The 20,391-nt window shown below is 48.5% G+C and overlaps 1 protein-coding gene across 1 annotated transcript in view; it reads left to right on the top strand.

The window, feature by feature from the left end:
• ADAM12 (ADAM metallopeptidase domain 12) overlaps nucleotides 1-20,391 on the top strand; it is a 354,460-nt gene that overhangs the window by 229,983 nt on the left and 104,086 nt on the right. Inside the window, exon 5 of the mRNA XM_047702993.1 lies at nucleotides 16,537-16,613. Within this exon, the coding sequence (XP_047558949.1) occupies nucleotides 16,537-16,613 (77 nt within the window). The remainder of the gene's footprint in view (nucleotides 1-16,536; nucleotides 16,614-20,391) is intronic.

Genomic DNA, 20,391 nt, shown 5'->3' with positions numbered 1-20,391 from the left:
GGGTATCAGAATGGATAAAAAAACAAAAACCATCTATATGTTGCCTACAAGAAACTCATCTTACACCCGAAGACACCTCCAGGTTTAAAGTGAGGGGGTGGAAAAGAATTTACCATGCTAATGGACATCAGAAGAAAGCAGGAGTGGCAATCCTTATATCAGATCAATTAGATTTTAAGCCAAAGATTATAATAAGAGATGAGGAAGGACACTATATCATACTCAAAGGATCTGTCCAACAAGAAGATCTAACAATTTTAAATATCTATGCCCCTAACGTGGGAGCAGCCAACTATATAAACCAATTAATAACAAAATCAAAGAAACACATCGACAAGAATACAATAATAGTAGGGGATTTTAACACTCCCCTCACTGAAATGGACAGATCATCCAAGCAAAAGGATCAACAAGGAAATCAAGGCCTTAAATGACACACTGGACCAGATGGACATCACAGATATATTCAGAACATTTCATCCCAAAGCAACAGAATACACATTCTTCTCTAGTGCACATGGAACATTCTCCAGAATAGATCACATTCTTGGTCCTAAATCAAGTCTCAACCGGTATCAAAAGATTGGGATCATTCCCTGCATATTTTCAGACCACAATGCTCTAAAGCTAGAACTCAATAACAAGAGGAAATTTGGAAAGAACCCAAATACATGGAGACTAAACAGCATCCTTCTAAAGAATGAATGGGTCAACCAGGAAATTAAAGAAGAATTGAAAAAATTTATGGAAACAAATGATAATGAAAACACAACGGTTCAGAATCTGTGGGACACAACAAAGGCAGTCCTGAGAGGAAAATATATAGCGGTACAAGCCTTTCTCAAGAAACAAGAAAGGTCTCAGGTACACAACCTAACCCTACACCTAAAGGAGCTGGAGAAAGAACAAGAAAGAAACCCTAAACCCAGCAGGAGAAGAGAATTCATAAAGATCAGAGCAGAAATCAATGAAATAGAAACCAAAAAAACAATAGAACAAATCAACGAAACTAGGAGCTGGTTCTTTGAAAGAATTAATAAGATCGATAAACCCCTGGCCAGACTTATCAAAAAGAAAAGAGAAAGGACCCAAATAAATAAAATCGAATGAAAGAGGAGAGATCACAACGAACACCAAAGAAATACAGACAATTATAAGAACATACTATGAGCAACTCTACGCCAACAAATTTGACAATCTGGAAGAAATGGATGCATTCCTAGAGACATATAAACTACCACAACTGAACCAGGAAGAAATAGAAAGCCTGAACAGACCCATAACCAGTAAGGAGATTGAAACAGTCATCAAAAATCTCCAAACAAACAAAAGCCCAGGGCCAGACGGCTTCCCGGGGGAATTCTACCAAACATTTAAAGAAGAACTAATTCCTATTCTCCTGAAACTGTTCCAAAAAATAGCAATAGAAGGAAAACTTCCAAACTCATTTTATGAGGCCAGCATCACCTTGATCCCAAAACCAGACAAGGATCCCAACAAAAAAGAGAACTACAGACCAATATCCTTGATGAACACAGATGCAAAAATTCTTGCCAAAATACTAGCCAATAGGATTCAACAGTACGTTAAAAGGATTATTCACCACGACCAAGTGGGATTTATTCCAGGGCTGCAAGGCTGGTTCAACATCCGCAAATCAATCAATGTGATACAACACATTAATAAAAGAAAGAACAAGAACCATATGATACTCTCCATAGATGCTGAAAAAGCATTTGACAAAGTACAACATCCCTTCCTGATCAAAACTCTTCAAAGTGTAGGGATAGACGGCACATACCTCAATATTATCAAAGCCATCTATGAAAAACCCACCGCAAATATCATTCTCAATGGAGAAAAACTGAAAGCTTTTCCGCTAAGGTCAGGAACACGGCAGGGATGTCCGTTATCACCACTGCTATTCAACATAGTACTAGAAGTCCTAGCCTCAGCAATCAGACAACAAAAGGAAATTAAAGGCATCCAAATCGGCAAAGAAGAAGTCAAACTATCACTCTTCGCAGATGATATGATACTCTATGTGGAAAACCCAAAAGACTCCACTCCAAAACTGCTAGAACTTGTACAGGAATTCAGTAAAGTGTCAGGATATAAAATCAATGCACAGAAATCAGTGGCATTTCTCTACACCAACAACAAGACAGAAGAAAGAGAAATTAAGGAGTCCATCCCATTTACAATTGCACCCAAAACTATAAGATACCTAGGAATAAACCTAACCAAAGAGACTAAGAATCTATACTCAGAAAACTATAAAGTACTCATGAAAGAAATTGAGGAAGACACAAAGAAATGGAAAAATGTTCCATGCTCCTGGATTGGAAGAATAAATATTGTGAAAATGTCTATGCTACCTAAAGCAATCTACACATTTAATGCAATTCCTATCAAAGTAACATCCATTTTTTCAAAGAAATGGAACAAATAATCCTAAAATTTATATGGAACCAGAAAAGACCTCGAATAGCCAAAGCAATATTGAAAAAGAAAGCCAAAGTCGGTGGCATCACAATTCCGGACTTCAAGCTCTATTACAAAGCTGTCATCATCAAGACAGCATGGTACTGGCACAAAAACAGACACATAGATCAATGGAACAGAATAGAGAGCCCAGAAATGGACCCTCAACTCTATGGTCAACTCATCTTCGACAAAGCAGGAAAGAATGTCCAATGGAAAAAAGACAGCCTCTTCAATAAATGGTGTTGGGAAAATTGGACAGCCACATGCAGAAAAATGAAATTGGATCATTTCCTTACACCACACACGAAAATAGACTCAAAATGGATGAAGGATCTCAATGTGAGAAAGGAATCCATCAAAATCCTCGAGGAGAACACAGGCAGCAACCTCTTCGACGTCAGCCTCAGCAACATCTTCCTAGGAACATCACCAAAGGCAAGGGAAGCAAGGGCAAAAATGAACTTTTGGGATTTTATCAAGATCAAAAGCTTTTGCACAGCAAAGGAAACAGTGAACAAAACCAAAAGACAACTGACAGAATGGGAGAAGATATTTGCAAATGACATATCAGATAAAGGGCTAGTGTCCAAAATCTATAAAGAACTTAGCAAACTCAACACCCAAAGAACAAATAATCCAATCAAGAAATGGGCAGAGGACATGAACAGACATTTCTGCACAGAAGACATCCAGATGGCCAACAGACACATGAAAAAGTGCTCCATATCCCTCGGCATCAGGGAAATACAAATCAAAACCACCATGAGATATCACCTCACACCAGTCAGAATGGCTAAAATGAACAAGTCAGGAAATGACAGATGCTGGCGAGGATGCGGAGAAAGGGGAACCCTCCTACACTGTTGGTGGGAATGCAAGCTGGTGCAACCACTCTGGAAAACAGCATGGAGGTTCCTCAAAATGTTGAAAATAGAACTACCCTATGACCCTGCAATTGCACTGCTGGGTATTTACCCTAAAGATACAAACATAGTGATCCGAAGGGGCACGTGCACCCGAATGTTTATAGCAGCAATGTCTACAATAGCCAAACTATGGAAAGAACCTAGATGTCCATCTACAGACGAATGGATAAAGAAGATGTGGTATATATACACAATGGAATACTATGCAGCCATCAAAAGAAATGAAATCTTGCCATTTGCGACGACGTGGATGCAACTAGAGGGTATCATGCTTAGCGAAATAAGTCAATCGGAGAAAGACAACTATCATATGATCTCCCTGATATGAGGGAGAGGAGATGCAACATGGGGGGTCGAGGGGGTAGGAGAAGAGTAATGAAACAAGATGGGATTGGGAGGGAGAAAAACCATAAGTGACTCTTAATCTCACAAAATAAACTGAGGGTTGATGGGGGGAGGGGGTTGGGAGAGGGGGTGGGGTTATGGATATCGGGGAGGGTATGTGCTATGGTGAGTGTTGTGAAGTGTGTAAACCTGGCGATTCGCAGACCTGTACCCCTGGGGATAAAAATACATGTTTATAAAGCTGTAAAAAAAAAAAAAAAAGAAAGAAAGGATGAATCCCCAAGTTTTGTAGCAACATGGACGGGACTGGAAGAGATTATGCTGAGTGAAATAAGTCAAGCAGAGAGAGTCAATTATCATATGGTTTCACTTATTTGTGGAGCATAACAAATAGCATGGAGGACAAGGGGAGATGGAGAGGAGAAGGGAGTTGAGGGAAATTGGAAGGGGAGGTGAACCATGAGAGACTATGGACTCTGAAAAACGATCTGAGAATTTTGAAGGGGTGGGGGGTGGGAGGTTGGGGGCACCAGGTGGTGGGTATTGTAGAGGGCACGGATTGCATGGAGCACTGGGTGTGGTGCAAAAATAATGAATACTGTTATGCTGAAAAAAATAAAAAAAATTTAAAAATAAATAAATAAATAAATAAATAAAGAAAGAAAGAAAGAAAGAAGTGGCCTTGCAATGGATGGAACTGGCCAGAGCCAAGAAAACCTGAAGAGACAGAAGAGACAAGATAGTGGATGTGGGGTTTGTCACCAACATCAGGCCTTGTGTTGTCACTGGCACCATTTAGGAGCAGTTGTTGGTTTGGGAATGCAGAGGGGTCAGTGAGGACAGGTTTGTCCCCGTTGAGTCTGTAATGGGACAGCCAAGTAAAGGTGTTCAGTCGGCAGCTGGGTATATGGATCTGGAGTCCAGGAGAAAGATGGGGGTCAAAAATGAAGATCTGAGAATCAACCTCGAACAGAAACATTGGTGCCGTCATTTCACACTTGACTCTCCAGTTTTTTCTCTTCTTTCCTCCTAGGATGCTCTCATTTAATATATGTTTTATGGTGATCATGAAAGCTATCTTCACAGTTGTAAGTGCTGTTCCAAATAGAAACAGAAAAAAGAGCATCACAGTGACAGGAGGCTTCAGTCCTCCCCTTCCCTGTTGTACGTGGGGGTGAGTGGCTGTCCTCTAGCATGGACACAGCCAGAATGTGTAAGATACGCTCCCAAAGCTGTTCTACCAGATTCATGGTTTTGGTTTCAACCCCCCTTACTAATTTTCCTTTTCTTTTCTTTTTTTTTTTTTTAAAGATTCTTTTTTATTTATTTGACAGAGAGAAACCACAAGTAGGCAGAGAGGCAGGCAGAGAGAGAGGAGGAAGCAGGCTCCCTGCCGAGCAGAAAGCCCGATGTGGGGCTCGAACCCAGGACCTGGGATCATGACCTGAGCCGAAGGCAGCGGCTCAACCCACTGAGCCACCCAGGCGCCCCTAATTTTCCTTTTCTTAGGCAATTTTTGTCCTTTTTTCTCATGTGGGAAGACAAATATGATAAGAGAGAAGAGACAGAGTACTAAAGCAGCTGCTAGGTCTGTTAGGGTCTCAGACGGTGCAGGCTGTAGGCTACAGAGGTAGCCATCTTAGAGACAAAGCCAGAGGGAAGCATGCCAGGGTGCTAACAGTGGCCATCTCTGTGTGGGGAGGCTCTGGATTTTTCTATTTTCTGTGATTTTTGTGTGTATATGGCGAGTGGGAGGATTATGTTTTTCTTTCTTCTTGTTTCTCTGCAAGGTCAGCGTATAGACAGGTGAATGTCTACTCCGTCCTTCTACTCATCCCCAACTCCTCTGAATGGAGCAATCTTTTTTAGGGAGAAGAGGGCAGGAGTAGGCAGGCCCAACAACCCTAGTCCCTGCTTATTGGGGAGCGGGGAGATCCCATGCCCGGAAGGGCCATGAGTCGAGCCTTGGTGTCCTCCCTCAGTCAGTGGTGGCTGGGGCTTGCCCGCTCCCTCCATGGAGCATTCTCAGCAAAAGTGTCCTGCAGCCCCAGCCTCCCTGAGATGAGCCCCAAGGCTTGACTAGCAAGAACAGAGTGGTAGGGATAAAGGTTGGAAATTGCACATGCCTCAGTTCTAACCAGACCTATGTGGTAGCCTTTAACAGAATATACCAGAAACCCCTTTTTCTGAATGTAATTAAGCTGAAGATGTGTTTTAATCTTCTTCTGACCCTGAATCTAGCTCCTGTAGGCAAAGGAGTTGGAGGGTAGGCTAACTGGCACCCCCAAGCCCCCAGAAACAGCAAGCACGTATCGCTCACACAATTAGAATGAGAACAACTTGTCCTGTAACCCAGCATCAACTTGGTCCCCTTCCTTTGCTTCCATTCTGAGCCTTCAGCCATGTTACTATGAAGACAAGGAGTGAAGAGTCTTCCCCATGAGAGAACCCGCAGCCCTAGACAAACTGTCCTTCCAGCAGAAACCCCTTGAGCAGAGTCCATGACCTCGTCTTGTCTTTCATGGTGAGGAGACAGACTCAGCTGTTGGGGTTTTGTTTTTATTGAATCAGGCTGGAGAACAAAAAAAGAAATGTGCTGACTCATCTTCTTATCCCCTGAAGTCAGCACACAATGAATTTTCCTAAATTTAAGATTATATAAAAATAAGAACGGCTTTTGGCTATAGTACCCTCTTTTTAAAAAATTTCATCTCTCCACCATCAGTATAAGCTGGTTGACAGGCTGAGTAGTGGCTGATTTTAATTTTGGAATTAATCGCTTGTCTTTTATCTCTCTATTGTCCTGACAGGCTGAAATATTTGTGGTTTTATCCTTTGCTGGCCACATCTGAGGGAAGATTATCTTTTATACTGTTTCTTATAATAAGGCCTGTGGGAGACAGTGCACATGACATTTGTGCTACTCTCATCTCAGAAGACAACTCTAAGAGAGGCCAGCATAACCATCCAGAACGTCTCCCTAGTGTTGTTGGGGCTCCGGTGGGAAGGCCCCCATCTGCCGCCCATGTGCTGAGAACCGCCACTGTGCCAGGCCCTGTGGCCACCACTGAGGGTACAGCAGGGGTTGAATATAGACGAGGGGCCCACATGGGGCCAGAAGGAGGAGACTGACATTTTTCCAAGAATCTCACACCTAGTCAACATCTGTGATAAGTGTGCTGAAGGGAAGGCTGAGGGGCCTAATCTGGTCTAAGGGATCATGGAGGTCTTCCTGGAAGAAGGAGTGTGTGAATTGAGATGGGAAGGTTGGGGAGGCAAGAACCAGCGGGTGGTGAGGGAGGGACAGTCCAGGCTGGGACTGAGCTTTGCTGGCAGGCCCAAGGGTATGTTTAAATTTGACAGGGGCCAGAATGTGGAGGCTTTGGAGGCCGTGGGGATACATTTCGTTGTCAGGGAGGAACACTGGGAAGGCATAAGAGGTCTCAACCCCGGGAGTGTCAGGACCAGTGTAGGCTTTGAAGGACCCACCAGCGGCAGCACCAAGAGTAATCGGAGAAAGCAAGAGCAGGGATTTGGCAAGATCAGGCAGCTGGCTCTTCTGGAAAAGTCTAAAGCCCAGGGGAGAGGACATGGCTGCTGAGGTCAGGGCCATGGAGACAGAGAAGGGAGATGTCTGACCCTAGATGCGCGAGCCGTGCCCAGAAAGTTCCATTTGTTGTATGTGTTTCTCTTGGAAAGAAATTATGAAAACATTTGCTTGGTGGGTGCGAGTAGGAGACTAGTCAGTGTTAACCGTGGCTGGCCATCAGATCGGTGTGAAATCCAGGATTCTGATCAGAAGTACTGTTTGGATGACACCCCATCCATTTCCATGGCAAATCCTTCCTATCTAAAAGGAGTTGGGGGCACCTGTGGGGCTCAGTCAGTTAAGTGTCTGACTCTTGATTTCAACTCAGGTCAGGAACTCAGGGTTGTGGGGTTGAGGTCAGGGTCAGGCTCCATGCTCTCCACAGAGTGGACTTGAGATTCTCTCTTTCCCTCTTCCTCTGCCTCTACCCCCCAGCTCTCTCTTCCTTTCTTTAAAAAAAGGTGTGGGGGGGTCTAATCTCTGCATTTGGCTTGGACTAGACATGCCAGGGCAAGTGCATTAGGAAGTCAACCTTATTCCTCAATAGTTAGCATCAGAAACGTATGAAAAGGTGACTCTGGATATCAGAGGAAAGTCACAGGTCATTCATATCCTATAAATTTAGCAGCTGGGAGCAAGGCTCGTAATTAGACTCCTAAGAAACCCTTTAAAACGGGTTGAATTTCCCTGCCTTCACTGTGTTCTACACCCATCCAACCTGTGTACTCTTCCCAGAAGGCTGACCTGTTCTTCCCCTGACTGAGTCACCCTCTGTAGCCCACAGAGACACTGCCCCACTGCACCTTCCCCCTCTTCCCCTTCCTTGTCCAAGGACCCATCTGAGGTTCTGGCAAGGCCCTGCCTTCTGTCCAGCCAGAAGGCCTCACAGCCACCTGACCTCTTCTTCCCATTTCCAGTCTCATCTAGATTCAGTCCAGCCCCTACTCCTGCAGTCCTTCCAGAACATCTCTCTAGGTGTGCTGCTCCCTGTTGCCCTTAATCTGATTCTGATAAATCATCAATAGCTTCCTGAAACCCCCTCACCCAAACTCGGACTTCTTAGACCAGTCTGCACATTCCTCGGTGGTGCCACACCTCCCTGTTCATGTGTGGGTCACCCACGCAGATGCTGGCCCCACGACAGGTGTGTGCTGAGTGCCCGATATGCCAGCTTGAATCAAGTCGGCATCAGCTATACACAAGGCATGATGTAAAGTGCTTTTCAGATGTTTTGTTGTTTGATCCTCCCAACAAATCAATGTTTGCTATTTTTATACCCGGATAAGAGATCTAAGATAGAGGGTTAAATAACTAGAGCAAACCCACAGCTGATAAGATTCAAGCCCGTGTAGCCAGTCTCTAGCATCAGAGCTCCTGGCCACTGCGATCCTGCCTCTGATCCACTTGGAACAGAACACGAAAGGGTTTCTGTTACACGTTCCTGGCTGGGGCATCTGTAGTTAGTGGAATTAGTCTAGAAAACTGTAACAAGCTGGATTAGGGAAGGGACTAGCACTCATCTGCAAGGAGGTACCCGGCATACGCTTCTGAGGGAGCACAGGGCGTGTTCTGCTATCCTCAGTCCTGGAGCATGGGAGAGGAAGCCTGACCAGCCCTCTGGGAATTTGCTAAGCACATCACTCTGGAGCCCAACTGAGTGCAGATCAGTAACGGTCCCAGGCTTTGTGGCAGTCTACAGAAGGGAGCAGGACACAGCCCCTGTCCTCAGGGAGCATGCAGTCCGACCGCAAATGACATGATGCGCCCATGGTAAGGAGACTTTAGGAGCCACACCATGGAAGCACCAAACCTGGGTAGAATCTGGAATGAGTCCTCAGAGGAGCGCAGGTCTGGGTGACTTCCCTTTTCCAAAGTTGTCGGGAAGGGATGGCTCCGAGTGACTCCTTCTGTCTAGAGGCAGGATCACAAGCCAGGGAGGCAGATGGCCCAGGTTCAAATCCCAGCTGAAGCACTTAACCAGCCGTGAATGTGAACATGAAACAGACATTTGAAGCTGACACACAGTGAGGTCTTTAGAAAAGTGAGCCAGCTGTGGCCACTGCCTACAGCAGTTCACAGCCGCCCTGGACCGTCCTCGCTTTGGAAGTCCCCTCCTCTCAGGATGGCAGGATGAGAAAGTGGGCCACGGTCGGAAAATGGGTGATGCGCTGTGCTGCGTCATGTTCTTAACATGCGTGTGTCCTGGTGAGATGGTAACTGACCTGTCTGCTCTTCCGACCTGACTCCCCTCAGGCCCCTCCTGCTCGTGTTCACAGTCCTGCAGAGCCCCAGCCAGCATGCAAGCGGATTTGGAGCTGGGAGCTAGGAACCCACATGGGAGTGTGAGAAAATCAGCCCCCTTCTCTCCAGTGTGTCCATTGCTCTCACACACTCACTCATTCGGCAGAAGCACATGGAGCTACGGTTTAGCAGAGAGGAAAGTTGAGTTGATGGCACATTGGGTTTTAAAGTGTGTATTTTCATGCTCAGGATCTATGGCAGTGCCTTTCCCGTCACAGACTGCTCCCCTGTGTGATGTTTCTTTGATCCCTAATGCCCTGGACAGTCAGGGTCACTCCCATTTCACAGATGAAAACCTGAGACCCTACGTCTCAAAGTCCAAGATTTCCGATGCGGGAGCCATGGAGCGCTCTCACTCCTGCAGACGTCTGTGTCCAGGCCCAGTGTGCTGGGAGGTCCCCAGGAACGTGAACATGATTTCTTAAGCATGTGTTGCCTGATGTAAAATTCCAGCACGACAAAATAATGCGAATGGCCCCTGAGGCTTGTCCTTCACAGTCGTTTAAGCAGACATGGTTCTCATTAGAGCTGAGAGCGGAGATAGCCCTGGGAGTATGGGCGTGGTGGCATATTTCTCAGCCATCCCGTCCCACACACTCTCAAGGCTAAGCGTAGAGTAGCTCAGCCAGAGAAACACGCGGGGCTGCAAAATCACTTTTTCCTTGGCTCGGATGCACCGCCACCGTGTTTCAGTCTCCAGCAAACCGTGCGGTGTGGGGGGCCCGATGGGCCGTGCAAGGGAGCTCGGTCTAGACCGCGGTCATGCTGGAATCTGCGTGCGGGCCGACAGCTCACAGGCGCAGGCAGGTGCACACGTGCACACAGATCCGCTCCCACACACGTGCACACGCTTCCATGTGGACCCACACGCACGCACTCACCCTTGTGTCCCTTCTCTCTGCAGGGGTCTCTGCCGGCTTGGGCATCACTTTCCCAGGGCTCCCTGAGCGGCCTTGCGATAGGCTCTGTGGTACTTGAGAAGGCATCCCGTCTAAGTGTGGGTTTTACATGATAGCTTTTGTTTCGGAAAAGAGAGATCGGTGAGGTCACATGTTCGTAGCAGCAGGACCTGGGGGTGGGGGAAGCCGTCTGGCCCGGAGTCGAGGCCCTAAATGTTAGTCCCTGCTAAATGTCAGCCCACTGACCAGCTCTGTGGCCTTCGACAGTCACTTGACCAGTCAGGGCCCCCGTTTCCATATCTGCTCGGGAACGGGGTTGCCTGAAAGAGGAGGGTTGGCCTCAGATGGCCTGAAGCTTCTCTCCAGCTAGAACACTGTGTGATTCAAATACTAAATCAGTTCGGCACGGTGCACGTGGTGTGGCTGGGCGTGGGGCGGGGGGAGCTACGAACTTCCGGAGGAGAAGCGGCGTCGATAATAATTTTCGTTCGGCCTATTCCCTAACAGACTTTGTCTGCTCCCAGTCCTTTTGAATCACAAGGTCAGGCCGGTTTTGTTAACAATTTAGCAGATAAAATTCCTTCCTTTCTAGTCCCCGGAGAGTTGGATAACAGAATTTGTATTTGACTTCCCATATGGCAGTCAGTGGAGGGCTCTTCTCGAGTTCAAGGGTTTTCATTCCATCTCCCTCTTCCCCACCATTACATTTGATTGATCGTATTAAACAGAAGGAAAATTTATTTTATTGGAGTGGGGAAATGCATTAGGTTAAGTAATAAGTATATAAAATACATGGTTAGAGGTTTTGTAAAGGAAAAGATGTAATTTTGTGGTTATGCATGTTTGGGACTGTTTTCTAGGTTATGTTTTGTTGGTAGAAATAGAATGTATTGGATCAGGAGGACAGGCAGAGTCGACGGGCTAACGGGACAGTGTCTTGTTCAGCAATGCCTTTGCAGACATGGGTGTGATAAAAAAGGGACAGTAGTTGACACTCTTGAGGCTGTGGAAGGGGATGTTTTGGGAACATTTGCAAGGAAAAGCGATGGGATCAGTAGCACCGTGCGCCCTGGGCACACGACCTCCCTCGGCATGATGGACCCCTGTTGCGTCTCTCACTGGTGTGGTCACCTCCCCATCCAACAGTCCGGGCATTTGCAAGTCCACAAGGCCTGGAGGACTCCTGCCTCTTAGCATCAGTCCATGGGAGGTGACCTGGCTCTCGGGTGTGGTGGCAAGCCCTCACCCAGAGACCCCAGAGCAGGCACTGCTCCCCCTGCCTCCACCACCAACGAAGGGGGAGAAACCGCCCAGAGAGCGGGAGGCTACTCTCTTCCCCTCCTCATAATCAAATTCACAACCAATTATGTGGCACATGGTGTGATGAGTATGTCTTTCTGAGTTTGAGTTTATCCATGTGATTGTGTCCTAAAAATGAAATCACATTTGTGGAAGCATGCAGTGCCTCATATTGAAAAAATTAAAACTTCATGACATTTGAATTGTCCTGGAAAATCTGGAATTTGGAGTTCTAGTAGTTATGCTTGGTGATCTAAGAAGTTAAAGAGCGAGCGGTGGGCTTGTGGGCTGTTGGAGGATGAACTTCACGCAGTTTTAGCGCTAGGAAATGAGCTATGAATTCTGTTAATGACGGAGAGGGACGGGATGGCCTTGGGACCATGACAATGAGGATCCACCCCCGCCTCTGTTATCAGCACTCCTTCCGCCTAACTGGTGAACTGGAAATTAATTTTATACTAATTTGTTCTCGGCTCATGCTTTAATGAGCTTATATTTCTGGGTATTTAATTTGAAAGTACGTTTGATAAATAATCTATTAAGAAATAAATTGAGACTGAGAATAAATGAATTTGAAATTTCAGAGGTCAGTAATTAAGATTTTTGTCACTATTTGGTTTTTCACTGTCTAACCAATACTCAGCTGCCAATGCAACATTTCATATTTCTCTAAAATGAGGCAAAATCTGTGATGCATGATAGGTATGAGACAAAAACCATGATTCTGGGCTCTCTGGTCAGCCTAAACTGATTAGCTCCCACTCTTCTGCTTTCTGGGTCTGTTCCATTCTGATGTGCTTGCTGGGCACCCAGGACTGAAATCCCCCCACTGGGATCCCTCTGGTGCCCTGGGCCATTATGACCCAGTCATGTAGCCTCCTCGTAATTAGACACTTGTTATCACAACTCCCTTAAGTACACCGGTCCCCTTATCTAGAGAGGGGGGCCATGGAGCCTTTCAAAGTAATTTCACATGGAAGCTAAAAAGGCAAGCTGGTAGCAAGGTCTGGACACGTGACGTGGCAGTCTGGGCTTGTGTCCCCTGCCACTGTCCTGATACATCCCTTCCTGAGCCACATGCTCACTGAAGAGGTCAGCTTCCCATGCCCTGCTCCTGCCATGGAATCTTCCAGCCAAGCAGAACTAACTCTCATCTCTGAACTACCAGCCCCTCTCCCGTTGCCTCCCATCTCTGCACATGCTTCCCCTCTGTGAGCGTCCCCTCTCTTGCCTTTGCCCCTGGACAACAAGCCACCCTACTCCCCGACATTGCCTGGGAGCCAAAAAAGAGCCACAAATTTCTCTTATTTGCAGTCAGTATAATCAACAACATAAACCATCCAAGATAGGCTACTAAGTTTGGACAAACTATAAACTAACCCGATAAGATGGTCTGCTATGAGATAACTTAAAGAAAAAAAAAGTTTTCCTTTACATTAAAAATAACCATGTATAAGATGCTATCTGTGGTATCAGCAGACCTACCCAATACCTAGGAATAAGCCTAATGGAAAATTTTTTAATGGCAACATGAAAAAAATCCAAGGCTCAGCTGAAGGACATAAAAACAACATTTTTAATGGAAATATACCATGTACATGAATAGGAAAATGGATCTTGATGGATTATAACAATGGATTTTTACTTTTTAAAAGATTTTATTTATTTTATTTGAGAAAGAGAGAGAGAGAGGGAGCATGAGCAGGAGGGAGGGGCAAAGGAAGAAGCAAACTCCCCACCAAGCAAAGAGCCTGATGTGGGACTCGATCCCAGGACCCCAGGATCATCACCTGAACTGAAGGCAGACGCCTAACCGACTGAGTCACCCAGGTGCCCCTATTACAGTGGAATAGTAACCACATTCTTAATATAATTTCAGTGGATTATTACAAAGCTTAAAATTTATTCCAAAATTCACCTGGAAGAGAAAATAGTCAACATTATCCTAGAAACATTTGAAGAAAAGAACAGAACCAAAGAACACCTGCCATCTACAAGTTTGCCAAGATAGCCCTTGAACAAACAGCTCTGGGTCATGCTCCTTGGCACATGCCCAAGAATGAAACCGGAATCCTGCTTCAAGCCACAGACAAAAACTCGTTCTGTGTAGACCGAAGATCTGAGTATAAGAGTTAAACTTGTGGAACTCCTAAAGGAAAGCGTGGGTGGAAATCTTGAGCGCCTTGAGATCATGGTTTCTTAGGTATAGCACCGCTGAAAACATAAGCAACCAAAGGGAGAAGTGGACCTCATCAAAGTGATCAACTTCTGTGCTTCGGAAGAGATGCTTAAGAAAATGAAAGGACAACCCGCAAAGTGGGGGAGAATATTTGCAAACCCTATACTACAGCACGTACCCAAGAGAACCAAAACTGCAGGGAGTTGCATACGGTTGTTCATGGCAGCACTATTCACAGTTGCTAGAAAGTGGAGACAACCCAAGTTCCCCTCGACTGATGAATGGATAAACAAAATTTGGCATTTCCAGGCCGTGTATTATTTATTCTGCAATAGAAAGGAATGACCCATCTAAAACCTGAATGAGCCTTGTAAGCATTATGCTGAAAGCAGCCAGACATGAAGGGCCACGTTTTGTATGAGTCCACTGCCACAAAATGAATGAACAGGCAAATCCCTAGAGACAGGAAGTAGCCGAGCCGTTGCCAGGGGCTGAGGCAGGACGGGTGGGTCCGGGGAAGTGAGGGTTCCTGGGGACGAGGTTTCTCTTCGGAGTGATGAGAATGTTTTGCAATTAGACAGTGGTGACAGCTGTACAACATTCTGAACCTGCCAAGTGCATGCTTTTAAAAGGTGAATCCTGTGGTCTGTGAATTTAATCTTAGTCAAAACTGAGAACCTGTTCTGTCTGCCATCCAAATGTGGGATGGAACAAGAGAAACTAAACAGTGCGGTGCTCTTGGCACGGAGATGGACAAATGGAGGTTGGTTTCACGTGGGATACCTCATGGAGGAGAACAGCAGAGCCGTGAGCACCCTGTAGGTGACACGTAGCACCCCCGATCACCAGGAAAGGGAATATGGTGGCAGAGAACAACCAGGTCTCAGTTTGCGGTGGACGGATTCTAACCTCACCCCTCAAAGAATAAGTTCCAGGTAGATTAAAGAGCTAAGTGTAAGACTATGGAAATAGAAGAAAATAAAGGACATCCACGTAACCTTGAGGAAAGCCACCCTGAGCGGTGCATGACATTCATAAAGAGAAAGATGGAAAATTTGACTTTATAAGAATGGGAAACTGTACAACCAAAGATACCATAAGTAAATTAAAAAAAATCACTTCTCACATAGTAGGTATACCCTGAATTTTTGAATAACTTCTAGAATTGCTAAGAAAAGTCAAAATAACCAGTGTCCAGCACTCTCCTCTCCCTCCTTGAGTTGCCTTTCAGGTGGTCCCAGAAGTCTGTCCTCTACTGAGGGACAGATAAACTTGACCCCTTTATTGGGGGTTATTGGATGTCACTGGCCATTCAATCCCATCCTGTCCTCTTTCTTTTTTTTTTTTTTTTTAGATTATTTATTTGTCAGAGAGAGAGAGAGAGCACACAAACCGGGGGAGCGGCAGGCAGGGGGGAGAACCTGGCTCTCCACTGAGCAAGGAGCCTGACTCGGGACTCAATCCCAGGACTCTGGGATCATGATCTGGGCCAAAGGTAGACACTGAGCCAACTGAGCCAGCCAGGTGTCCCAAGCCAGTCCTCCTTCTTAGCAAAGTCAGAGTGGTCTTGGGATCTTATTTTTGTTGAGCAGAACAGCTGGGCACCAAGCTCTGCCCCGGGAAAAGTGAATTCACCGGCACCGAGTGAGTAAAGGGGCCATGTGCTGTGGGGGACACGGCAGGGATGGGCTGAAGCTTGATGCCACTGGCCCTGTTCCTTCCATGCCACCTCTGCTGCCGGACCACGTGGCTGGCATGCAGAGGCCACGAATGAGGCGAGTGGAACCCGCTTAGTATTTCTTGCCTGTCAGCCGCTTCGTGGGGGCTACCCCTTAACTCTGTTACGTGGATTCTGGACAGATCTCTGTCTCGGGAAGGGAAGGTCTGTGCCATGGTTTCTTGTTGCACACGGTGACCTTATTCAAGAAATGGAATTCTGCAGGCATCACGCGGGGACTTCTGTCATAGACCGAGAAGACCTTCCTATTTTTCTTTTCATGCTAAGAGAGATCGTGAGCTCCTGACTGGGCAATTCAGGGCGGTCCCCTCCAGCTGCCGTCTCATCTGCTGTTCTGTTTCCAGAAGCCATTGAATTAGGCCTCATTCTGTTCCATTTCACAATGTGCTTAAACACGCCACGCGGGTCACATCTCGTTACAAAAGACAGCTTGCGGGAGGGTAAGGTGGTGACGTCCACGGGGTCTGTTCTGCTGCTGGGTTTGGGGAAACCCTCAGCATCAGAGCTTTCCTGAAGGGTGTCAGAGAGACAAGAGTGGGACCGGGATGCTTCTTAACACCGTATTGATCATCTCTAAGTAAATCAGACCTTCCTGCCGGAGGTCCGGGCCAGGTCACACCGGACTTGGCATTAAATATTAAGACCACCGGTTCAATATTTTATGCCAAGAGGGAATCCCGTAGCTGAAAGCAGAAGAAGCGGATCGGAGGCGGTTGGCTTATTGTGAGCAGGCAAGAAGCTATGTGACTGAACCGACTTTCTCCTCTTTATAGGGTCACTGCTACTACCACGGACATGTGCAAGGACACTCTGGTTCCACCGCCAGCTTCAGCACTTGCTCTGGCCTCAGGTAAGTGACCCTGACGCGGCCGGCTCCGGACCCGAGCATGACTGCCACCTCCTTCTTCCCCCCATTCGCTCTCAAGGATCAAGAGTAAATGGTGGGGCCTGAGCCTCCCCCCGGTGAGACAGAGAAGCCCCGCCGGACACCTCGAAGGAGCACAGCGTGCCCGGGGTTCTTAGCTTTTCTGCCCCAGCAGCCCTTTCTAGAAGGTTCTCAGGCCTGGTGGGTTGAGAGCCAGGGATGGGGCTGAGTTTCTACATCCGAGGATTTTGTGACGATCTTTCGCTTATGTGGTTCTTGTGCTTAATAATCCTGGTGTTAAAAGTAGGAGCTCGGGTCCTAGCATTCAGGTTGTCGCTCAGGAGACCTGCAGAGGCCTCCCCTCCCAGGAGGCGAAACAGAGCACCCAGCCGAGCAGAGAGCGAGGAGAGTTGAATCCGGGCGTGGGTTGTAGGGGCTTTTGCTACGAGGCTGCGCACGTGTCAGGAAACAGCTCCCTTCCGTGGCTGGACGAGCCAACCCCCGCGGCTCGTCCTTCCAGATCACACTCGTTGGCCACCAGCTGGCTCTCCCGTGCCCCCCACGAGCCGCCTCAGCCTTTTTGCTGGATCCATTCACTGGGTTTGTGAACCAGCCGCCTGCATCCCCCGAGTCCCGCTTCGCTTGGGCCCCCCAGGCTCCGTGAGGAGAGGGACGAGGGCCTGGGAGGGTGCGCCAGCTTGAGTGAGACCGGGCCGCCCTCTGGGTCCCGGGAACGCCGCGTCTCTGAGAGTCCCACGTGGGACACTGTACACTCACGATACACGGCACCACACACTGACACAGTGTGCCACACACGCTACCACACACAGACATCACACACACGCTACAGCATGCACAGCACAAACAGCACACGCACCACACACACAATATACTCCATGTGACATGCCACGCACAACACACAATGTACCGTGCATCACACACACACTACAACATACACAGCACAAACACCACAGACACAATAAACCACGAGTGACATACCACATACAACGTACAGAATACACCAGACGTGACACACACACAATGTACCACACATGACATATCACACACACACATACTATACCACACATCTCACACACACAACGTCCATAGCCCAAATACCACACACACACAATATACCAGAAGTGACATAGCACGCACACACACACACACACAGGTCAGTCAAGTCCTGCGAGTGTGAGGGGAGTGACGGCTGCCCGGCCTCCTCAGGGTGTGAACAGCTGTGGACGAAGCCGGACGCTCACCGAACGCTGACAGGAAACGGACTCTCAGATTCACGCTGACACGCGGCAGGCGTTGAACCCGCGTCAGTTAATAACGAATCCCCGTGGCCCGCACCTCCCGGGCGCCCGGGCTCCGTGGGTCACTCCCCAGGGGCACGTGGCCCCGGAGCGCGGCTGCCGGAGCCCCTCCCTGTGTGGGGCCGGCGCCCCGGGGGACAAGGCTCTTCTGTCAGACCCTCGGCCCCGCTTCTCGCGCTCGTTTCCCTTCTGTGGGCCCCTCTGTCTTCACTTGCGTGTCGGGGGCCCGGAGCAGAGCCGTCCCTCAGCCGTGCCCCCCAGAGCCAGCTCCTCCCACCGCACCGGCCTCTCCGGCCCGTCCCGTCCCTGCCCCCGGGGGACGTGCCTCCTTCCCGGCTGCCGCCGCGCCTCGCGCCCCGGTCGCCTGCACAATGTACAGGTGTCAGGAGAGGACATCCTGTCTCGCTCCGCAATCTGCTTTTGTCCCCAGCGTTGTCTTGACATCCTTCCTCTTCGGCTCTCGTGGGCCGGCTCCTTCCTTTGACAGACGTGCTTGAATCCGCCACGTCTTGTCTCTTCCCACCCTCCATGGTGCCCCTTTAGGTGGTTTCCAGCCTCGCTCAATTACAGACTGTGCTGGCCGCGCGGGGTCCTCAGGAGGTCTCAGGGGGTCTGTGCCTCGGTGCACAGGGCCCGGGGAAACGGGCGGCGGGAAGAGCAGGTGCTGTGTGGACGCCCCAACCTTTTACCAGCAACAGTTCTGCCACCTTCTTCTTCCAAGTGCTGTCCCAGTGCCCGCGCTGGCCGTCCGAGCTGAGAGTCTCCCTCCTCACATCCTCCCCAATCCCAGACATCTGGTTTATTTTCAGTGTTTACAACTGGAATCCAGCAAAATGTACAAAAAGCTAACCTTTCCCTGTTCACGCTCCTTCCACTCCTCTCAGGTGGAACATGGCAGCAGCGTGGGGATACCCCTCCCAGCTTGCCTCCTCGTCCTGGGCACCAGGCCTGGGCAAAGCCCCATGCATGTGTGTTTCTCTATTTTTACAAAAATAGAGTCACATCATACTCTTTACTCTACCCTGATTCTTCTGTCTCTGCAAGTCAGGAGACAGAGACTCAAATCTCTGTTTGGTTCCCTCCCTTGAGTGTGTACGCACACGTGTTTCTGCACACTGTTGCTCTCATGAAACATTTCGATATCCCATTTATAGGGCACTATTGAACTTTGAAACGTCTGCTAATCTGGTCTGTGAGCAGAGTGATCTTGTTGCTGATGGATTTGCTGCTCTCCTATTGCTAATGGTTCCTTCGGCAAACATTCCTTGAGCACTTCCTCAGTGCCACACTGAAGGAGGTGGGGCAAGCCGTGCAGATGTCTGCAGGAGGCACATTCCTGGCAGAGGGAAGAGCATGTGCTAAGTCCCTGACACAGGAAAATGCCCGGGGTTGGCAGAGCAGCAAGGTGGCCAGTGTGGCTGCGATAGAGCAGGCAGAGGAGGCAGGGGAAGCTGAGGTCAAGGAGAAGGAGAAGGGCCTTGGCCTCTCCCTTCTCTATGACAGGGTCACGGGAACTTTGCGCTGAGGTCTCACTTGACATTGACAAGGTCACTCTGGCTGCTGGGCTGAAATTGGATGGTACGGGGAGCAGGCGGAGGCGCAGAGCTCAGCGAGACACCTTCCCAAGAATCCTGACGGGTTACCGGAGCCTGGGCAGAGGGGGCACTTGCGGACAAGCAAGAGTCCAGAAACTTCTTCAAGGGTTTAGAGATTCTGGTGCCCCTGACACCTGCATAAGCTTCTGACCGTTGCTTTCTCCACTGCAAGTGCTCTGTGTCTGAAACTCACTCCGCCAGGGTAGTGAGGGGCACAAATACACGAAGGGGCCAAGCTCCTGCCGCTGAGTGAGGGGTTACTGAGGAAGCCGTGGGAAAGCCCCTCAAGGGGCAGGGCCTCCCAGACATGTGCAGGCCCAGCAGGCGTGCTGGGTGCTCGGTGGAGGAGGAGGTGGAGGAGGACACTGTTTGCAAGTGACGATATGCACAGAGAGGACATCAGCTCCCCGTGGACTGAGGTGCACGAGGGAAGAACTTGGAAAGAGTCTTTGTCTTTTCAAAAGGCTGTCAGGGGGCTGGAGGCAGCAGGGTCAGCCAGGCTCCAGCTGCAGGGAGGACGAAAGGGCAGGGGGAGGGGAGTCTGAGGATGGACATGAGTCCCAGGGGCACAGTGGGAAGGTGAGAGGGGCCAAGGGAGGAGTGAGAATGGGGTCAGAGGATTAAAGGGCTGTGTGGAGACAAGGCCCCATCTTGATGGAAAAGCCAGAGCTCAGGCTCCTTGGGGAGACAGAAGCGAACAGAGATGAAGGACAGGATGGGGTCAGACCTGATTGCATCTGGGACGGAGGGGTGTGACCAGTTCAAGATGGATGATCTGGAGCCAACAGTAGATGTTTGCACCCTAGACCACAACAGCCCTAGCAGTGAACAAGCTGTGTGACAGTGAAC

Source organism: Lutra lutra, chromosome 14 (assembly GCF_902655055.1).
Source record: "Lutra lutra chromosome 14, mLutLut1.2, whole genome shotgun sequence".
NCBI lineage: Eukaryota > Metazoa > Chordata > Mammalia > Carnivora > Mustelidae > Lutra > Lutra lutra.
This window is presented reverse-complemented; position numbering and strand designations above follow the sequence as displayed.